Below are 16127 nucleotides of genomic sequence, written 5' to 3' on the forward strand. Positions count from 1 at the left end.
AAAAATATATCAATTAACCAAGATCCTTTATATGTAAGAAAGAAAGAATAGTGGTTTAATTTTAGTAATTTCAAAAGCATAATTTCCAATATGCACGGTATCATCAACAAACAATGAAAGCAGTGAAAGCAAAACTAGTAACTTTGATGAATAAATTGTAAATAACATGGACTTGAACATACATAGAAGACAACAATAAATAAGATAGCTTCTCATACCATGTGAGGCCTTCTTACACTAATTTGGTCAACATATCCATCCATTAAGTTCAATTGGCTTGCATTACTTGAGTTATTTGATGACATGATCATCTAATAACCTTAGTTGTTTGGTCCAACTTGTGACTCGTCTAATCAACATTTTTTACTGAGTTTTTCTATACTTCACTTTTATCCAGGTTTGCCTTAGTCTTCAAGTATCATATGTTCTTGTATAAATTGTGCTACATACACACTCTAAAGTCTTTGATTTGGTTTACTCTTTCTATGTCCAGTGCTTGTCTAAGTGTATTAATTGTCTAATCATCCTTAGTTATATTGCATCATTGTCTTATTAACTTAACTCTCTTTCTTCATTATAGACTATATTACTATCAAAACCTCTTTACCATTAGACTCGTCTAATGGAGTTTTTCAATGTATAATACTAACATCAATCACTTAAATTCGTTAATGTCTTTTATATACTAAGCGAGCTTTGTAGGGCTCGACACATTCATCAAGTCTTCTCTTTATTTTGAAAATCCTTTTGCATCTAATGAGTTTGACAAATGGAAGTTGGATAATACCCACATAATACATTTGTGGTCCTTGTTTAGAATCGAAACATTTCAGAAAATAAGAATACAAGTGAGAATAATTAGTAAAATTACTGGATAGAATATATGATCTTGAAGAGGATTGGTTGGAATCTTTTGAGACAAAAGCCAAATAACTTGAAGAGGGTTGCAAAAATCATTATTAAGGTAGCTTGGGCGATTTGTAGTACAAGTAGAATGTCATGGTAGAAGTGATGTCAAAGCAACAAAATCCTATGGGGAAAAGTTGTTGTTGTGGTGAGGGAAAGAGAAAGAGATAGATAGTTGCTAGTGTGTGATGGAGAAGGTTGAAAGAGGGTTAAAAGGATCTAAGGATACAAGGAGAGTAAATGACTCAAAGGGTGGTAGGAATAATCTACATCAAGTTTTGAAGTGTTTGAATACGAGTTGGGTTGGCCTAATAATCAAAGCAAGTATTGGTATTGGATTGAGAAGTTACAAAATTTTTATTCTCATTGAATTAAAAAATTTTATACAAAATTTCTTCAAAAATGACATATCCTCCTATTTGTAAACGCAAAAAAAAAAAAAAAAAAAAATCTCATTTAGAACAGACATCAATTTTTTTATGCAAGAAATCTGTAGATGCATAAAAAATACAACTAAAAATTTTAATCACAGAAAAATGAAGAGGTTCTTTATATAGTAATTTCAAAAGAGTTTCATTTTTAATAACAAATGAGGATCATGACTTTATAGGAAAACTACATGTTTAATAGCACAGGGCTAAAACAGTTTTGAAATATTAGATTGAAACATAAGTGCTCTGGACACATTAAGTTGATGTTTTCTTTTTAAGAGTCTGTTTTGTTAAAATATATGAATGCAACTTGTTTGATGAAAAATGCCTTTAATGAAAAATAATCTTTTTGGAAAAAGAACAAATAGACTTAAGTTGAGAAGAACGATCTCTGATATCATTCCAAATGGAAACAACACTCTAAAAAAATGATAGTTTCAGCATTAAGTTGAGCCAAGATACGATTAATGTACTACAATGTTTCAAAGTAGTGTGCAAATAATCAATATCCATAGTGTAATGTAAGTGAAAAATAGCTAACAATGTTGACATCTCATTGATGACAAGCAGCAAGCATAAACTTAAGTTGAAGGATGTAGACATACATGTCAACCAAGAAGCTTAACGATGTTGGACTGGTGAATCACTCTTGAAACTTACAAGATACAAAATGATCGCTGTCTGAGGACATACTTTTATTATTGTAAAAGGACAATTGCTTTGAACAGACCTATCAACATGGGATGTACCAGATATCCGGGGTCAGTGGGAATTTCTCCGAAATTTCTACAACTTTTTGAAGATAGTTTTCGAATCATAATTTCACAAGTTCCAAAGTTCAGATAAAATATTCGCATTTACCAAAGAAAAATAGAAAAGAGGTACACAGAAGATAAATCTAATTTAATAAATGAGGCATTGTTACAGACTCTAGGCACACTTTACATCATTACAGATTAGTTTAGGGGATCTGTGATTCAATTGAAGCCAATAATTTAGTTAGAATGGGATCTAATGGGAATGGCCATCAAATAGAAAAGAAAAATCCATTAGTAGACAAACACTACTTCAGCGTTCATAGCACTTCCTTAAGTCACCGACATAAAAGGCAGTGAAATAAACTTGTACAAGAGCAACTCACGGACACTTCCTTTGGATATATGAAGCTCCATGCTCCTCATACCTGCCAGAAATGCATTAAAACGATCCAGTGTTCAATTATTACTTTTACTAGAACCATAATTTGGCGCATTTTGTGTTAAAAGAGCGAAAACAAGAAAGGCGATGTGAATAATGCAGTAGTATAATCACAATTTGGTGAAAGGGGGGGTAATTACTCGGATTTGGAGAACCACATTTGCTGGAAGGAGCCAAGAGATGCCAATATACTACCCCCTATCCAAACACTGCATATAAAAGTCATTCATTGAGTTAGAAGACAAGTTTATGTATAATGCACCAACAATTACTACCGCATGAAATGTTTATGAGTCCCCGCACCCACTATTTTGAAGAGGTATGGAAGCATAACAATAGAAAGGAGGGGCAAAAATTAAGATGGTCTTCCAAAACTAACAACAAAAGAAAACCACACTAAGGATGAAAAAAAGATCTCATTGATCAAACAATTTAAGATCTGCCAAATAAGTGTCCCTGTGAATTGTTTATTCTACGTGTTAAAAAATACTAAATTGTAAAATAGGTTGAGAAATTTAATCACTGAAATAGTTTATATACAGTGTTAAAGAATAAAAACATTGTAAAATATGGCCTTTATGTAAAAATTGAACTCTACCACCAAAGTATAGAAATAAAGCCTCAAATCTGTAACAAATGGAATGATGAAAACATTGCTTCCCAGATTAATAAAACGTAGCCACTTCATATACTGATTCGTGGAATTTTGAGGGTCTAAGATTAACCATGTAAACAGAAAAAAAGAATGGGAACTTGCAACAAACCAGATTTGTCCTTTTCAGGAAGTAACCAGGAAAGAAAAGTAAAACGGTAAAATGATAATGGCGTAATTAATAAGTGCATTGACACAAGATAGATAACACACCTAAACCTTCTTTCAGTAGCATTCCCACTGGCCAATACTTTTACTCTGGCAGCTTGAGGGGACTCCTGCAATGGAAATGACATTGTAGTCAATTCTTACTACAATAATCGATCCAGATTCTCGAAAAACAATGACAATCACACGCCACCTGCTGAATTCATTCAAATAGATCCAATGTGTTGATTTTATAATATTACAAACTTAAATGGCTTCTGTGAAATTTATTAAATGTTTTCAATTAATCTTCCCTTGTTAGAACTACCAGCCTGCAGAGGCTATAGCTAAATGTTTATAATCCAATATGAGCACGATCTTACAGATTACCATTTTACTTTACAGTGATGTAAACTTTCTTTCTTGTTAACGTCATTCTGTTAAAATATAAGGGTCAGATTGAATAGAAATGAGCTTGTCAGTTGTTAGCTGTTAGTTGATGAGGTTTAATCATATATAAACAGAGGGAGAAAGATAGGAGAGGTATATATACATATGTTCATTTGTAGATTGAGCATTAGCTTTTCGTGAAAGAAGAAATCCTTTGCGTGCGGAAACAGGACACCCTAGGAGGAACAGGGTAGTCTCCTATTTCTTGTTCTTTCTTCCTATTCAATAAAACTCTTTCATTTCTCTTTTCAACTTTTGGTTTTTAACAGCTTTCATAAAAAATATTAACTTCAAAAGTCACACAATTTCATCCGAAAATCAAGCAAAGAAAAAGCTATATACATTAGCACAAAGAATCTTTCCAATGCCTTGCAAATGAAAGTTCCGTTTAAGAAAGACCCAAAAGGAAACAAAAATACAGATTTTCTTTCAAAAATATATTTGGAAGCAACAAGTCGATTTTTTTTTAAATAGAAGCAAAAGCACTCCACAAGCCTTATAGAGAAACCAAATATATTTAATTCTAATCTACAAAAAAGGCAAAGACAAAAAGTTTCATTTCAGCTAATAAAGCCTTGCACTCTGAATAAAATAGACAAGGGATCATTTGTTAAAATGTATACCTCTAGCAAGTCTTTCTCAAGTCGTTCCTTCAGTTGTTGCATTGAAGCTGTACCACCAGCAAGCTGCATGTGATAAAAGAAATCAATTTTAATTTTCCAGGTAAAGAAATATAATGATATACTGATATGAAATGCTTCAAAAACCAACAAGTGATCGTAGACTATACATAATAAGTATGTACATCATGGTTTCAGCAAATAATTGTCAGTTAAGTTCTTCGTAAAAGGTCATTTGACTAAAAATACAACTCAAACAAAATTCCAATCCAGATAAAAGCATTAAGTTATGACGCATGAAATATCCTGAAACTACAACTTTGGCAACACTTCCACCCCAACAACTGCAACCCAATCTCAAAATAACTCCCAGATTTTCCATGAAGAAAAGGATGCCCAGGTATCTTTTTTTTCCAGAAAAAGTGAACTTGCCGAACTAAATAAGAACTGCTTGAGTGTGTGTGTGTGTGTGTGTATGGTAAAAGAAATAGAAATAAAATGCAAATCAACTTTACCAGTATACTACTAAACAACTCTCTTCGAATGTCTACATCACACTTGTTAATGCTTTCAATGACCTACAAAATGGTAAAACAATCAGCAAAAGCAAGTCGGGTACTTCAAACAAACACATTAAGATTAACAAATTACCATTTGAGGAAGGCCACGAACTGAAGGAGCAATTTCAGCAAAGCTCTCCATGCCAGGAATCGACTGTACACACCATTGACACAATAAGAAAATTAGTAAACAGAAGGGAAGGACAGGAATATGTTAAAGAACTGCAGAACATAATAGAAGCACAACAAAACATGGACCAGACAGAACATGCAAAATAATCGACCACCAGCCAGAAGATTTCGTTCTCACAAAAGCGGAAGAGAGGAAGGAAATTGCTTTATAACAGACTATTATAAATAGTCTTATTAGGAGATGGGCAGGGAGTTTTTTGGGAAGGTAAAGTTCAGGATTATTGTGGAGAGTGAGGTTCTCTTGTACAACCTCTGGGGAAAATATGTTGTAACATTCTAAGTCATTTCTATGCCTATTACATTGGTAGTTGCAGAACTGGAAATAAAGCAATAAAGATTTACAAGAGAGTCTTGTTTCCAGTTGTACTTTTCGTGGTTCTATTAATTGGTATTCAGAGCTTCTTTCTTGGTCCTGTGGTAGCTGTGTGGGGCATGGTGAATACAAGAAAGGAATCAAGATTGGATGGGCTGGAAAAGATATTTAGTGCAAGAACTGGTTCAAGATCATGACAGAGCAGAGAAGGAACATCATGAGAGGTTCCAGCGGCTGGAGAATTTGATTAGCAGACACACAGTAGTTGTGGAAAAGATATCTTGTGGTGGAAACCCATCTAACGACTCATCCACAGTGAATGAAACAATTGGACCACGAGCAGAAGATAGGGGCCATCCAAACTTGCTATTCCTGTCTTTGCAGGTGAAGAAGCTTATGCGTGGACAAATAGGGTGGACGGGTAGTTTTGGTTGAAGGAGATAATTGAAGAATGAATGCAAGCGGACAATGATTGCTTTGAAGGAAAGGCATTAAATTGGTTTCAATGGTGTGAAACATGTAACCCCAACCCCACGTGTGACACTTTCAAAGTTGCAGTAGTAGGATGATTTCAACCCACTATGATAAAAAATCCTTCTGAAATATTAATCTGATTAACACAAACTGGTAGGGTCGAAGATTACATGGAACAATTTGAACAATGTGGGATTCTTGAAGGGCATTGAACAAAATTACTTGATAGGAACTTTCTGTGGTTCTATCAAAATATCATAAATTCTTTATATTAAATGAACAAGACAAACTAATCACATCCATGCATGCAAGCCACACACCTGAACCAGTGACGGGTTGAAAAGAACATCTGGAATCTTAAATCTGTCAGCTCCAATTTCAATTGTCCTGCATGATAAATAAACACATCATAAACAGTAATAGACAAAAAGTTACACTAAGAACCAGAAGCAGCAATTAGGCTATGAAGTACAAATAGTAGCATATTAAATGAAAGAAGATATTTTGAAAGATAAAACAACATTCGTTTCATCTTCATCCATGTTTCAATGAACAAGAATAACACTAACTTACTGGCCATCAGGAAGCTCATACGAGGTCATCGGGATGTTTGAATATGCACTCTCTGTCAAATAAAGGAGAAATATAGTTTTAATGTACAGGACTATTGAACTGGTACATCAAGTTTATTACTAAACCAGATGATAGAAAGAACATCACATGTGGCCTAAGTGAAAGATCATAGATCAAGATGAACAAATTACATCAGAAGAGGCGTCACATGTCAAGTTATCTAAGAGGTCTACACAGAGAAAGAAGGACGAAGCAATAAAAGAATGCCACAATAAAGAGTACGAACATTTTCCACATACCATCAAAGAACAAAATAAATCACAGGAACAACAACATGATTCAAACAAGAGCACGGTTCCAGTAATATTCAAAACATTATACAAGGTACAAAAACAAGGTAAACAAACCATCGTAAGGAGTATCTGGAGCACGGCAAACACATTCCTTGACATCACTAGCAATCACCCTCTGCCATGAGAGAACAGACATAAGATAAAGGAAATGCAGAAACTTATGAGATATTACATCGTCATTCACAGACCTGCGAATATAGTTTGTAGCTTTCAGTTGTATTTGGAAAATCAAGATCTACCGTCTGCAAGGTTTAAAGAAAAAATAAAAATGAGAAATAATCATTTGTGCATACGATAGCAGTGCAGATCATATAGAAAGGTACATGCAAAAAACTAATTTTGGTGCTAATGAAGTAAAACAATAGGCAATTTTGCTCACCGTCATTTGTCCCAAAAATTCTACAAGTTGTTTTAAATATTAAATGAAATAACAACAGGTGCAAGGTTATAATGTAATTGAAATAAACAAAGTAAGAAAACTACAACTCACTCTTTCTTCTTTGTTCTGATCCTTAATTATATACCTAAAAACTAACACCATTCCCCCTCCTTTATACACTTGAGAAATATAGATAAAAGAAAAGAAAATAAATTTGAGAGGACGACTTTCCCTCTTTTATGTTCTTGTATTTATAATTCAATGATTTAGTTAATTGAATTAGAGAAATGAGACTAAAGGAACAGGGAAAAATAAAAAGAATAGATTTGAAATTTAGAGAAGGAGAAAGGGAAACTCACCAATTCCTTGACAAGCTACTTTAGATCCATTGGCTAGGGTTATAAAATTAAGTGTTTTAGGAAAGGAGATAGAAGAGAAAATAATTCTAGAAATATAAAGAGATGAACCTGAATCAATTATCCATGAATTTTAACTTTCCACAAATTGTGAAATGCAAGTTGTTTAGAAACTAGGAGTTTAGATTATTGTACTAGGATGTTGGATTTCAACCTCAAATATGCTTTACACTCTTCATTAAAGAACTTTGGCTCAGAAACTTCGGACTAGAAAATATAGGCTATCTTGTCAAGAAAGTCATGTTAAGAGTAACAATTCTCTTGGGTGTGACCCATTCTTCTACAATATGTACATCGTATATGCCCTCCTACAGTGTCACGACCTCCTCTTCCACAAATAGAAATCAAGGCAAAAGACTCAACATATTCTTGAATATTTCTACTCTTAAGAGTTGGAACATGAAGAAGTCGTGTCATCAAGTTTTCCATAGAATGAACTCCTTGAACAATTATAATTTGATCTCTAACATGATCAAAATTTGGATTCATTTCACAGAGGATTGTTACCATGTAAACCTTACCTGACTTTTGTTTTATCTCTTCCAAGAACATCTTCAATTCCTCAACTGTTATTTGAGTTTCAGCAATAAAAGACATTGTCATTATTGCATTGCTTTAGAGAAGCCAATGATTTTGGACATCATTTGAAAAAACGTTTTAGGCCCTTTTCCAGAAGGTGTTACAAGGTTTGAAAGACCTATAAGAGAGCTCAAAATATTTGGATGCACAACCACCAGGGTTGAATTACACTTTGTTAGGTTTATAGAAGAGGAGATTCACTAGAGAGACATAACATTAATAAGACTTGAGCCCAACTACATAAAAGATTGACATCACTCTTAACCCAAAACCTTTAGGCAATGGGTTAATGGGTCTTCATCCTTATATGGAACTCCATTTTCTCATTTCTACCCAATGTGGGACTTAGACTCATATTTGGATTCCCAACAATCTTTCCCCCAAGGGTGAATACCTTCCACATTGGTACACTCCCCCTTCAACAAAAGCATTCCCAACCACGAATACCCCTTTTCGTATCGTCGTTCATCTTAACGAGACACGCTTACTTGGAACTCTTTACAGGAAGACTTTCGGTACAGGGATCATATTGCACTCATCTAAACCTAACAATCTAAACCTAACCTAGCACTGATAACATTGTTAGGTTTCATTGATATACCGTCACATATGTGGTTTCCCAACACGCTTCTTGAGGAACACTAGACCCAGCAGTGAACACAAGTCCAGCTGTAGACAATGACCAAATGGCAATTTCTTTGTCTAACATAGTCAGGCAGAGTGGGATCGAGTCCCTCTAATACCAACTTGAGAAAAATAAAAAAGGAATGAGTATGATTTTCTCTCTTAGGTTCTCATATTTATAATGATTTTGAAATATCATATATGTTAAGAAGTGGACTTTAAACCTAATTCAACCCCACAAAACCAGCTTGTAAGGTGAGGTTTGCACCCACTTATATATTATAAATTGACCTTATCTCTAGTCGATGTGGGACTTCCAACAACCCCCCTCACGTCGAGGTATATACATCTAGAGCATTAGACTAGACATTAATAGGTGGTCCAATAACGGTCCGATAGCGGATGAAACAATATGACCACAAATATCACTAGGATAGACTCTAACCCGGCTTTGATACCATGTTAAGAAGTGGATTTTAAACCTAACTCAACCCCACAAAACCGACTTGTAAGTTAAGGTTTACACCCACTTATATATTATAAATTGACTTATCTCTAGTCGATGTGGGACTTCCAACAATATACAATTTATGAAAGGAAAGAGAAGAGAATAGGAAAAGACGTACCTAGGAACTAGGTACAGCAACTTTTCAATAAATTATATTTAACACAAATTATTCTAACATATACCTTAAGTTTAAAATTAATTTGCTAACTTGGGCAAACATTTGGTACAATGTCCAAATTTTAGTGGATTAAACAAGAAGCAAATTATTCGATTCAGGTCACTACCAGCAATATACAGGCACTCACAAATTTTATCAAATTATATCCATTACAGAAAACAGTTCAAGAAGAATACTCAATTAAAAGAGACAATAAAAACCATATTGAAACCATCCAGAAGTCTTTGAGGAACAAACAGTACCGATAATAACCAAGGAATGGAACTCATCCAGCTTAAGTTCAAATTTTAAAGAGAACAATAGGAAAAAAACATCTGGATGCCTCACACTTTAATGATTGCAAGCAAGTTGAATAAAGAAAATGTTATTCATAAATCATAAGGTTGAAAACATATTATACCTGAAACTCTCCGGGGCGTATTTCCTTTCTCCTAAAGGAATAACGTGGTTTCATCTGTGACAAAAAAAAGGGGAAATCTAAGGCAGATGAAATGAGAGCATCTTTATTTTATATGATCACTGACAAATATAATAAGTAATGTTTACCACCTACCGTAATACCCTTGCTTTCCAAGCTTTTCATCAAGCAATCTGTAAGAAATTCTCCTCCAATTGGGGAAGTTGCCACAGCCTTATGTTGTAAACAAAATATAGATATGAGCAGACAAAAAGACCCACAGTATTAGCCAAATCTCAAATAAATGAAACCTAATTTGACGTGTGTATGTCACACAAACATAACAGAATGGCAGATATCATGCAAAAGATACATGGAAAAAGATTAGTTTGTAAAATGCCTATGCAAGCAATAGTAGCTCACCTATCCATAGTCCTTCTCTCTTACAATTTTGATAGTAGTTGTAGTTCCATAAAACACAATCTAATGACTGAGTAACAATATAGAGACTATGGCCAACATATAAGAGCACCAGTTAGTTCTTCAAGATTTCCTTTCATACATTTGATGTATATATTTCGCATTGTTAATCAAATAATCACATCATTTCAAATTTATCTACAACCCATGTAGTGTTATGAGATCCTTTTCAAGTACCCACTTCATCCTTCAAGCCTTAAAACCTTTCTACAGAGTGCATACAGTAAATTGGATTGATGCAGGTTCTTATAACAATATCAAAGTCAAATTTAATAAATTGGATAACAAAACTAAATATTGAAATTCCAATGTGAATTTTATTGGATCCAATAATGAGGAATACCTTCTGAAGAACATAACCATCGTGTACTGGTGCAATTGTAGTTGACCCTCCACCACTGAAAACAATGGAATAATGAAAAAAGATGTTAATGTTATGTTTCTGGCATGTTATTTAACATATTAGAAGTAATAATAAATATTGAACTTTAAGTTGCACTCTTTTTCCCTCGCCTTTTCAATTTTCTCAATTGAATACACTTAAAAGTTTTTTAATTTAGTCCACCCATTCCAGTATTTTTAATGTAATATTCATTGCTTGTTACCAAACCCAAATGATTACTTTAAAATGGTTGAGCAGGAAAACAATAATATTTAGGCATGTTAATACATACATAACAGAGAAGCTTTCGAATTGTTATTTCTCAACTTGAGGTAGCATATTATTTATTTAACAATGATTTAGAATAAGTAAAACCCTGTTGGTCTTTATTTCACACACTTAACTGTAATAATTGTAAACTTTCTAATCCAGAACTGAAACAAAAAAGTATAATTTCTTATGTGTCATTGTCAACTCTTGATTCAGTGATTTCATGCACATGAAAGTATCTTTTTCTTTCTACTAAAGCGAAATAGCATGCACTTTGAGGCTTTATATGACTACTGCTTCCATCAAGTATAAGGAAACACAGGCTGAAGAGGAACTTTAACTGTAAACGGTTGTAACAAACCAGACTAAAACTGATTGCATGGCATTGAGTGTCTAAACTACATTATTTGTTCTCTAATTCCAAATTCCTACTTTTGTCTTACTATACATGGTAAAAACAAGCCATGTAAGGTCTAGTTAAACAAGACAAGGACAAATATAACTTAGGCCTTCCAAATATAATATTTTGAAAGGTAAGCAATTGTTAAACAAAAATGAAGGAAAACACCATTGTTCACAATGATACTGCCGCAGAATAAGAACAAAACTACCATTGAATAACCTCATGATCTCTTACCCATCAACAACCAATGATGTAGCACGCCCTGATGCAAAGGAAGTCAGAACCTGTATGTGAACACCAGGAATAAACTATCAGAACCTTTTCATTCTCACTCCATTACAAATATTATTTTATGAAGTGAAGCACTAACAGCATTCTTTGCCAAAAACAATGCAGGCGCTTTGTACTTCTCAAACATAAGCTCGGCTGTCCTGCAACAATAAAAAACCAAATTGCTAGTACTGACACTTTAAGATGAGCTCATAATTCTAGACAATAAATTATAATCAGAATACCTTTCTCTCTGCTGTTGAGAGTTTGAAGAAGGTTCTGCCAGGAGCATAGGATGCTCTTTAGGATCAATCAATAGGCACTCCCTACCAAAAACAGAAAGCATGCCCGATCAATAGGCATTCTCTTCAAAAAAGAAAGAATGTGCAGCCAGTAACAAATAAAATAATTCCTAAGGTATATGAAATATGTAATAATAAAAATAAATAAATGCAAAAAATTGTCAAAACCAGACTAGAAAAAGAACTAACAAAAAAAATATAATATCTTAATGTTACATGGTGCATCAATTGTCCAGTACTAGAATGCATATGAACTAAGTTATAATCAAATCGTAGCACTTAGCCTATTATGCTATCTTATGTAGAAAGAGTCGCACCCTAACTACTAGCTATATTGGCATAGCGATAAGCACTTGATCTGACAAGTGGTATCAAAGTTAAGGTCATGAGTTGAATTCCTAGAGAGATAATTGTGAAGGGAGAGAGATTATTGCACCAAATGTCTCATAGTAGTGACTGGGTACGCTAAGTAACAATAAAAGAGTTTGATTCGTAGTGGGGCAATTATTGGAGGAAATTGTTGCAAGGTGCATCCGTTGTCTCATGAGGGGTCAAATAGGTCAATTCACAATCAAATGGCACTTAAACTACTATACCCCTATGTAGAAAGGATTGCGTCGTAACTATTAGCTATAGATTCTCAGTATAATGGTATGTGCTTGATCTAACACTTGGTAATAAAGCACCTTTTCTCTATCTATCAAATTACGATCTTTAAAATCAATCCCGTCTAAGCATGCACTTTGGCTACATGGTTCAAACAGCATATAGAGCTATATTAAAAACAATGTTTTCAATAAATCCATTCTAATGTTAAGCTTTTTCTAATGGTACATCTACCCTTCTAATTTGCTATGTTCTTTTCTCCAAAACAGTGCTACTCCAACTCTTTCCCATATATCTTTGCTCTTTATTTTGTCTTTCCTCTCTTTGCTTATTCACTCATCCATCTCAACATTATCATCTCTGGAATACTTGTCAATTCTCTTTTGCAATTTGTTGTCCACCATTCACTACCATACAAAGCATCATTGACCATATAGCTATTTGATAGAATTTTACCTTTTAGTTTGAATGTGACCTTAAATTATATATATGTTAACTTCATTCAGTTTGATTCGTATGCACTTCTCTTCAATTTCCCCCGTTATTTTCTAAGACAGATCCAAAATACCAAAGGTGCCACTTGTGGTATGATGTGATCCCCGAGTTTAACCTCCCAACTTCACTCTTGCTAACTATCCCTAGTTCATGCTGTGTTTCCAATCCTTACATGAAGTAGAAGGGCTGAGTGAGGCCTTGTACACCTAAATAGATGTAAAAATATGATAAATATTTATGTATGGACCGTCAATGTTTGGAAAAGAATCTTCATTGCTATCAAACATTTATTAGCCACCATTAACACCGAGCTTTCTCTTGTATTTGTGTTCTTTAGATATAGGTAACAGATCAACTATTATTTGGACCAATGCTTTAGAGAGGAATCATCAAATAATCAAAAAGGAATCACATTAACTTTATCAAATTTCAACTATATCTGCAATAAAATAATCAAACGAAGAAAGGAAAACAACAACCCTACAATACATATCTCAGATAGTTCAGAAAATCAGTACTGACCTGAAGGCGTGATCCCATATGCTATCAACAATATCCCAGTCAGCTACAATTCCATCCTTAAATGGAGACAGCACCTGCAAACACAAAAATATAAAATAACTACAAATATTCATTATTCAAAATAAATTACTAATCCTAGTCCAATCAAGAAGAAAACCAAAATGGTTACCTCCATATGATCTCTACGGTAGCCCAAGGACTGTGATCCTACAAACAATTTCCTCTTTCCCTTAGCCTTGTCAGAATCAGCATTTTTAAGATTATTCTTTGATTCCCCAATTGAGGCAGAGTTCTTCTCGGCATCATCATCTGCTTCATCAACATCCATTTGATCAATTGCTCCAACAACCTAAGTTCACACACACCAAAGACAACCACCAATTCATTATCAACAAGCAAACTACCCATCGATTTTCCAGATACCTTCCAAACAACTACAATTTTTAAATGCACCCAACTACACTATCAAGCAGTAATAGCCGACCACCACACGAAAATGCCAGTGCCCACTTTATTATGAACTCAAAGCATAACAAAATTCAATACTCTATCAACAAAAACAAAATAAAATGGAAGCAGCTTCGCCCTACCAACAGAAACTATAAATGGTACAACAATATCAGAACTACAGTGAACACACAACAAATCCGAAATTTCATAAAAGTATAAAGAGGAGCGCAAACACTTACAGAAGGAAACACGGCCTTGGGAGCATCTTCACCGGCATAACCAGCTTTACACGTGTGTGAACCCAAGTCAATTACAATAGCTGATACTTCATCTGGGGAATCAACCAAACAAAGAAAATTGAGTTCACGTCTCAGAAAGAGAAGGAAGACAATAATAGGGAGAATAGGTTTGGATACTCACCACCGCCATACATGGCTGTGACTGTGCTACAAACTCGACAGGTGAATTAGGGTTTTTGAATTTAAAGTTTAGGAATTTTCTCTCTCTAGGGTTCCAGTAGAGAGAGAGAGGAGCTGCTGCGAAATGGAAGGCCGCCGCGGGAATTTCCGGCGAGGTCGGAGGAGGAGGAGTAGTGTAGAAGTGAGAAGCGCGCGCGATTTGAAGAAAGAAAAATTAGGGTATGGTTGGATAAACCCACGTAGAAACCATTCACCATGGTTTTTCACCCTTAAGCCCACTTTCCATGCCTCTAACATTTTTTTTTTCTTAATTTATTTTTGGTTATAATAATTTATTTAGAATAAAGATATTTTCACACACATTTTTTGAAAAAACATTCATTTGACACGGTGGGTTCCACTTCTTTTTAACATTTATTGAAGGTAAAAGAGTAATTTTGGAAAAAAAAGATGAAAAGTAACGTGTCATTTGAATGTTTTTGCCACGTAGGCGTGTCATTGTACCATTGCCCATTTATTTATAATCTACTTATCTATCTCAAGTTATTATGTTTAATTATATAAGCAAAATTAAAGTATGATATTTTTTAAAAGTGTAACTATATAAAGAGGATTTCAAAAAAAATTTAAAAAATTATCTGAATAGTATTATTGTAATTGTTGTCTCATATGTAGAGTTCATTGGAATTGAGTTTGAAAATTAAAATCAAATTTTAAGATTAAGAAAGAAAACATTTTCGTTTTTTTTTCATATGTGAGTCTTGTCTTTCTCCACTTAATATTTCTTAAATTGTGAGTCTTTCTCAAGTCTCGTTTCTTGAAAATTTGTCTAAAATTTATCTTTTCAATGTTCCAAAATTATAAATCTTTGTTACTCATGCAAAATGGTCTTCAAAAGCTCTAATCAAAGTGAGGTGAATCTTGTAACTGAGCGTGATTAGAGGCAATTTGATGAATTAAGACCACCCAGTAAACTTATCACTCGGAGTATGGCTAGGAAGATATAGGAAGGATGGGAAGCCTCTATGCTAAGTAGAGCTGTCAGTTTTATCTCAAGTCTTGAGTAGGGATGGCAAAAAAATCCGCACACGCGGATATCCGCGGATAAAATCCGCGACGGATAGTGGATATTTTAATACCCGCTTATAAACGGGTCGGGTGCGGGTATTATACTATCCATACCCGCGGATATCCGCTACCCGCAAAAAATAAAAATAAAAATTTAATTTTTATTTTATTAAGTTAAATATAATTAAAATTAACATTAATTTATATTTTACAAGGTTAAATTTAATTAAAATTGTACTATATGAAATATACCGATCGAAATTAATTGTCATTTATTGACAATTAACAGGTATTAATAGGTTAGATTGTCTTACTCTTTACAAAATATATTATTGATTATTGGGTTTGATTGCCTAAAAATATATCACACTAATTAATAAGTCAGATTGTCTTACTCTTTTTGCAAAATATTCGATATTAATTATTTATTATACGATATTAATTATTTATTATTGGATTTGATTGCCTAAAAATATAATGCACTAATGGTTAATACCGTATATTTTACAAA

At 33.8% G+C, this 16127-nt stretch overlaps 1 protein-coding gene across 1 annotated transcript; it reads right to left on the reverse strand.

Annotated features, from left to right (window-relative positions):
* Positions 1-2219: 2219 nt before the first annotated feature.
* LOC106774356 (actin-related protein 4) lies at positions 2220-14801 on the reverse strand. Its single transcript, XM_014661327.2, has 20 exons — positions 14550-14801; positions 14369-14460; positions 13849-14028; positions 13680-13753; positions 12000-12080; positions 11855-11915; positions 11719-11768; positions 10773-10827; positions 10106-10183; positions 9953-10006; positions 7057-7110; positions 6923-6983; positions 6516-6567; positions 6263-6329; positions 5055-5117; positions 4919-4981; positions 4407-4469; positions 3400-3464; positions 2675-2743; positions 2220-2520 (listed from the first exon to the last, which is right to left on the reverse strand). The coding sequence occupies exons 1-20, from the start codon at positions 14560-14562 to the stop codon at positions 2475-2477; spliced, it is 1341 nt and encodes a 446-aa protein (XP_014516813.1). The 5' UTR covers positions 14563-14801; the 3' UTR covers positions 2220-2474.
* Between the last annotated feature and the right edge of the window lie 1326 nt (positions 14802-16127).

Source organism: Vigna radiata, chromosome 9 (genome assembly GCF_000741045.1).
Source record: "Vigna radiata var. radiata cultivar VC1973A chromosome 9, Vradiata_ver6, whole genome shotgun sequence".
Taxonomy (NCBI): Eukaryota; Viridiplantae; Streptophyta; class Magnoliopsida; order Fabales; family Fabaceae; genus Vigna; species Vigna radiata.

Bases quoted from the DNA above. Each gene is read 5' to 3' on its own strand.
- LOC106774356 (XM_014661327.2), bottom strand. The intron at 4,470-4,918 runs GTAAAGTTGATT...TATCACATGCAG, and splicing joins AGTTGTTTAGTAGTATACTG to CTTGCTGGTGGTACAGCTTC. The intron at 3,465-4,406 runs GTATACATTTTA...TTTCCATTGCAG, and splicing joins TTGAGAAAGACTTGCTAGAG to GAGTCCCCTCAAGCTGCCAG.